Below are 6,000 nucleotides of genomic sequence, written 5' to 3' on the forward strand. Positions count from 1 at the left end.
TCCCTGCAGGGAGCCCGATGCGGGACTCGATCCCAGGACTCCAGGATCATGCCCTGAGCCAAAGGCAGACGCTCAACTACTGAGCCACCCAGGCGTCCCACTTCTCTGGGTTTTAACTTTCTCTTTGGTACAATGGAAGTGATACCACCTACTTCACTGGGTAGTTGCAGGACTTGAGTGAGCTAGCGCATGAAACCCTAACACCTGTGAAGTGTCAGGCACTCAGCTGACTTTCATTTCCTCTTCCTTAAGAATCAGCACTGAGCTGTTTTCCTTCCAGGAAAAGCTTCTGTGAGGCAACCAAGATTGAGTTCCTTAGTGTACTTCTACTACATGGTGGGGTGGCATCACCTGGGAGCTTGTGAGAAAATGCAGAAACTCAGACCCTACTCCAGACCTACTGAGTCAGATTTTGCACTGTCACTAAAACCACAGGTGGTTTGCTCATAGTCTAGCTGAAGCAGCACCACCTTGAGCACAGTTGAGTTTAATATCAGAATGCAATCAGGGCACCAAGGTAAAACCATCAGCCACCACTGAATAGGTTGAAGAGGAGGGCAAGGAAAAAGATCTTGTTTAGAAACTTTAGCTTAAGGGCATACAGATGTTAAGCCTACCTAATTGTGGAAGAAGTTAGAAAGAGAAACCATATACAACGGAGCCATAATAAAGCCCAAATCTTTAGGCTAAGAGACCCCTGGAGTTCTTCAATTATACGACTGGGGATATAATACAATTTATATGAACTACATACAATTTGTTTTTCTAATACGTTCATTTTTCTCAGTGAGCCCCACCACAACTTCATGAGATGGCACACTTAATAGACATTACATTTTACAGATAAGGAAATTAAGGCTTAGTCCTTAAACTCCTCTGGTGATTCCTCTCTGGAGAGCCTTCTGTGGCTCCCTGTGGCCTACAGCAGTGGTTCTCAAGCTATAGCTTATGTTAAGACTCCTCTACGGAGTTCTCTAAGAAGGTAGATTCTGGAAATTCTGATTCAGGGGCCCTAAAATCTGTGATTTTAGTGAGTGCTCAGGGGATACTAGCACAATAAAACCACTAACACCCACAAGTCCACACTCCTTGGCCTAATGATCAAGACCATATACAAACTGGTCTTTTAGGACATGTCAGGATTGCTGTTCATCCTTCCAGTTCCAGCTGAAGAGGACTTCTACCATGGACTCTCCCCAAATACACACACTCCAGGCAGAATTAACCATTCACTCATCACAACATTGCATCTACAGGGCCGTGCTTTCACAGATACTGTTAACAACAGCTCCTGGATTCTCTTAGAATCAGCAGCAAGCATGGAGACTAAGGGAATAAACTTTGAGATCGCATGAGCCTGGAACCTCAATGCCGTGATTATTTTATTAGTGTCAAACAAATGCCACCATTTACTGACTACCTTTGGGTTCTATCCTGTGCTGGGTGCTTTCTATATACTTTTATATGACCTGTTGTTACCCAGAGAAAGCACTCAGGCCTTGGTAGGCCCTCAATAAATGGTAGCTCTTACTCTTAACTCTTACAATAAACATGCCAGACTTGTAGTAGCCCCACTTATCATCTGGGATCACACTAGCCACTTTTCTAAACAGAGGTAGAGACTAATGAGAAAACTAAGAGATAAAATAACTTGCCCAAGTTGCTTACACAGCCAGCATGTAAACCCAAGTAGTCTGACTCGAGACCTCAGGCTCCTAAGCTCTACATATGGTTAAGTGCTCTTAAGCATGTCAACAACACAGTATAGCTGCTCCCACTCCCACTCTCTTAAAAAAAGGACACTACGGTTCAGAATGGTGGGGTGTGAAGTAAGCTGTCTTAGGTCAGTGAGTCCAAGGGTAGAGGGAGAAATAGAAGTCCAGGACTGTGACTTCCAACCATTCATTCTATTCGATGCTGCTTCATCGATACAACTTATCAAACCCTGAATGAAACAAAGACGCCAATACTCTTTCACACCTGGGGAAAGTGCGTCTATCCCTCCCGGTTCCCCACCCAGTTACAGACTTCCTGACTCTGGGGATGAGCTGTCAGAGCCTCCCCAGACAGGCACACTCTAGTTACATGATGCTCACGTGTCTTTCTCCTTCTCAGAACTTTCATACTCCAGGAACACGATGTGCTGGGGGTAGTGGCCACAGATATCCCCATTCACATTTTGGATCACACTGTAACAGTAGTCTCGGCCAAACAGCTCCAGACATCTCTTCTCAATGCGCTCAACCTGCACAGAGGAGGAGACCTGAGCATAAAGAAGATTCTGGAATTCTGAGTATGAGAATTCGGCAGTTTGTGACCTGCAGCGGTCACTGGGAATGACATGTGCCTCTGTGATTATTATTTAATGCCAGGAAGAGACACTTTGCTGGGACACAGGCCCTAGATGTTAGTTCATTAATCTATATACGATATGCTTTGGGGAGGGTCTCTGAACCACTCAATGTTGCAGTGAAACTGCTAAGATTTGAAGGGAAGGGTTAGATTTTCATTAGATTTTTAAGGTGGTCCGCAATCCGTAAAATATTAAGAACTCTTAGGTTACTTTAACTAGCATTAATCCATTATCTTCCCTTGACTCCAGATTACTCCCCATTCTCTAGCTACAGACAAGTACCTAGACACTCTAGTTAGTGTATGGAGTAAAAGCTACAGACAAGGTTGTCTCCCCACACTCCATTTATTTATCAAATAAAAGGACCAGTTCTCCTTAAAAGTGCTTGTTTAGGTCACAGTTCAGGGAAAGGTCCACTAGAAAAAAGGTGTAAGATGCACAGTTATCTTCACAAGTCTGCAAGAGACTGGGAAGCCTGGGGAGGCTTTGAGGCCAGCTGAAGTGAAAGTTAGGTATAACTTAACCCTAACCTTCAGGGGTGTAAGATGGAAGAGGGGCTCAGCAAGCCACTGACCCTCTGCCGCCACTCAAAAGACCAATGGAGAGGAAAAAACTCATAGTGGCTTTTACTAGGAATTTTCAAATTTTAAGATGCAGGAGAGTCATTAAGCAGCCTATTGAAAAATGCAAAGTCCAGGTTCCCACCCTCAGAAATTCTGACTCAGTAGAACTGGATGGGACCCAGGAACCTTTATTTTTGACAAGCACCCCAGACAATGCTGAAATAGGTGGTCCTCAGGCTAAGTTGTGAAAACCACTTGGTTGGTTGGAGAGTGGGAAAGTCCCATCGTTACCGAAGTTTTCCCTAGGTTACTCCAGAGAGTAGCAGGATGCCAACTGCAGGATAATCCAGCAAGCAACAACCCCTCAAGCCAAACCAGAGTTTCATGGCCCAGAATCCCACTGAAAAGCCTGATGCTAAACCTGCCAAAAGCACATGGGGAATAAGAGATAGGAGGATCCTCAGGATTCCCATTTGAATGCCAAACAGTGCCTTGGATGGGAATGGCCTTACCAGGCTGGATGCCTTCCAGGTCTGGATAAGGAGACTGAAGGGAATCCCAAGGGTAGGAAAAAGAGGAACCGAGACTTACTTCTGATAAGCGAATAGAGTGAGTGTGGGCTGTTTCCTAATTTTTAGGGGAAAGAAAGGGACGGGCCTAAGTGTAAAGTCATGCTAAGGCTGAATATGGAAGCAACACATTCGGTCCATGTGTGACCTCTCACCCGGAGCAATCCTCAGACTTTCCTTTTTTTTTTTTTTTTAAACCATCTCAGCCTGGGGGCTTTTGTATCCACAACTGACGCACGGGAATAACCCCCGTCAGTTTCCCCTAATGTCTGAACACGCTCCCTCAGCTCTGATCCTTCACCACCAAACGCCTTTGTCTCACACCAAAGGACATCCTTCCTTGGCTCATTCCGACCCTCGTTTCCCCTTTTGCAGTTTCTGAACCCGAACTCTACTCTCCGGGTCCAGACCCTGGGAGCTTCCCTCTCTTTCCTCTGACCTCTGACCTCAGCCCCTCCTCCGTAACTTTTCAAGCCAACGAGCTTCCCTTTGTAGTCATCACACCTCCAAACTCACCTTAGAGCCGCCCGTCCCGCTGCAGTCCTTGGCCCGGTACTGAGTCCGGGAGAACTCCTCCAGCAGCTCCCCGAGCCCCGGCTCCTGCGGCGGCGGGCTGCCCGAAGAAGCCGACGGCCCCGCCGAGGCGGCGGCGGCGGCCCTAGCGCCCGCCATGGCCCAGCCCCGCGTCCCCTTCGGTGCCCCGCGTTCCCCTCAGCGCGCCTCAGCCCTGCCCATGGCACCTGGAGACACCGACTCGGAGTCCGGAACCTCCCGAGCAGCCTCAGCCGCCGCCTTCCCTTCCCACTTCCGGCCCCGCCCCACCCCGCCGGATGTTTACTTCGGCCCTGGCCAATCGGAGCCCGGGACTCGCACCCCGCCCCCTGGCTGCCGGCCCGCCCCCAAGTGAGGAGCGATCCAAGTGGTCTGGGGGGAGGGAGCCCCGGCCCCGCGCAGATACCTCTGGCCTCCGCCCCTCGGGGTTTCCCCTGGGGAAGCCGGGCTAAACCATTGGTGCTGCGGGAGGGGGGTTCGTGCGGGAACCGGGAGGAAGGAACTATGGGAATGAACCCGGGGAAGGCTGGAATACACCATTACAGGGCGAGGAGGCGGCCACGCGCGGAGGCTACTCTCACTAGTGTGGCAGTCGTGATAATAATAGTAAGTAAAAATAAAACTGCGTTTCATGAGACAAGTTTTGCGCGGCTCCTCACAACGTCCCTGCGACTGTCGTGCACCTATAGACAGCCCGTGGTATCAAAGAAGGAAACGGGAGTCATGACTGTTGAAATTCTAGGATGGGAAAGCACCGTGCTTTTCTTTTTCTTTTCTTTGTTTTGTTTGTTTTGTCTTGTTGTTAATGCAACATTTCAAACATTCACAGAAGTGGAGAGAGTAGTATTAGGGCCCCCTCACGTATCCATTAGTCAGTTTGAGCAATGACCAACACGTGCCAATCTGGTTTAATCCATCTTTCCCCTCATCCAGTTGAGTGATTCTATAGCAAATCTCATGATTTCATCTGTGAATATTTCAGTATTTATGTCTAACAGATTAGTAGTGTTACAAAATGATTTTTTTTAAAAAAAGTCTAGGAGTGTTAAAAAAACAAAATTCAAGTAAATTTGGCTTTGATCAACTAATTTAGGAAACCGACAGGATCCTAGGTAACAAGTAGAAAGGAGCTCTGCGGAACTGTACAAAATGGAAGGATTTTATAGTCAGAAGGTGGGACAAGAAAGTTAAAAGAGCGGATCGTACATCAGTTGATCTTTCCTTATGGGAAGACAGGGAGGTCTTATTAAAGTGCAGATTACCTCACTAATGCTGATCAGGAAATTCCCCAATAATTGGTTTAAAATTAGATTCTGGGAGAAGCTGAAACTGCAGCCAGGATAGGTTTTAAGCCTTGATGGTGTTTAGCAAAAGTGACTCCACATGGGGCCTGTTGTTTCTTTTTAACAGGTGATACAAATGAACTTTACTTAATTAATACCTCCTGAAGCAGGCAGTCTCTGGTCCTCTTAAGAGTCCAGAGAACTGCAAAATGGGGTGGGAGGCAAGATGCTTTTATAGGATAAAAAATAAGGAACAAGGAAGAGAAAAAATAGAAAATAGATAAAGAACAAGGAAGTGAGTATAGAGCCCGAATTGGCTTGTAGCCAGGGCAAAGGGATGGGGGGGGGGGTAGCAGCGGCTGGCCACTGACAAAATCCAAAGGCAGAGCAACTGAGTGGTAGTGAAACGAGAGGAATTTACTTCAGCGGGACCAACAGAGGGAAGACAGCTGACTAGCATCTCAATGACTCTCCAACATGCCAAAAACTTCCAGGTTTATATAAGGAAAATGTGGGACAAAAGTTGGTGGATACCTAAGACAGTAAAATTATGGTCAATCATTGTCATGGGTGCGGTCCGGCTGGCTGGGGCAGCCCTTATTGAGGACTTGAGGTAGTTGTGGTTACCACCATCCGATACTTTGCCTGCAAAAGTCTTTTGCTTAAGAAATAAACTGGAG

At 47.2% G+C, this 6,000-nt stretch overlaps 1 protein-coding gene across 5 annotated transcripts in view; it reads right to left on the reverse strand.

Moving 5' to 3' along the window:
- The window catches only part of MTMR14 (myotubularin related protein 14), a 46,467-nt gene extending 42,200 nt beyond the window's left edge, over positions 1-4,267 (reverse strand). For all 5 annotated transcript variants that reach the window (XM_055342784.1, XM_055342782.1, XM_055342783.1 and 2 more), the window contains exons 1-2: positions 4,002-4,267; positions 2,097-2,245 (exon numbers count right to left, since the gene is read on the reverse strand). In XM_055342784.1, coding sequence (XP_055198759.1) covers positions 2,097-2,245; positions 4,002-4,157 — 305 coding nt within the window. In that variant the 5' untranslated portion in view covers positions 4,158-4,267. The remainder of the gene's footprint in view (positions 1-2,096; positions 2,246-4,001) is intronic.
- Between the last annotated feature and the right edge of the window lie 1,733 nt (positions 4,268-6,000).

Source organism: Nyctereutes procyonoides, unplaced genomic scaffold (assembly GCF_905146905.1).
Source record: "Nyctereutes procyonoides isolate TBG_1078 unplaced genomic scaffold, NYPRO_anot_genome, whole genome shotgun sequence".
Lineage (NCBI taxonomy): Eukaryota > Metazoa > Chordata > Mammalia > Carnivora > Canidae > Nyctereutes > Nyctereutes procyonoides.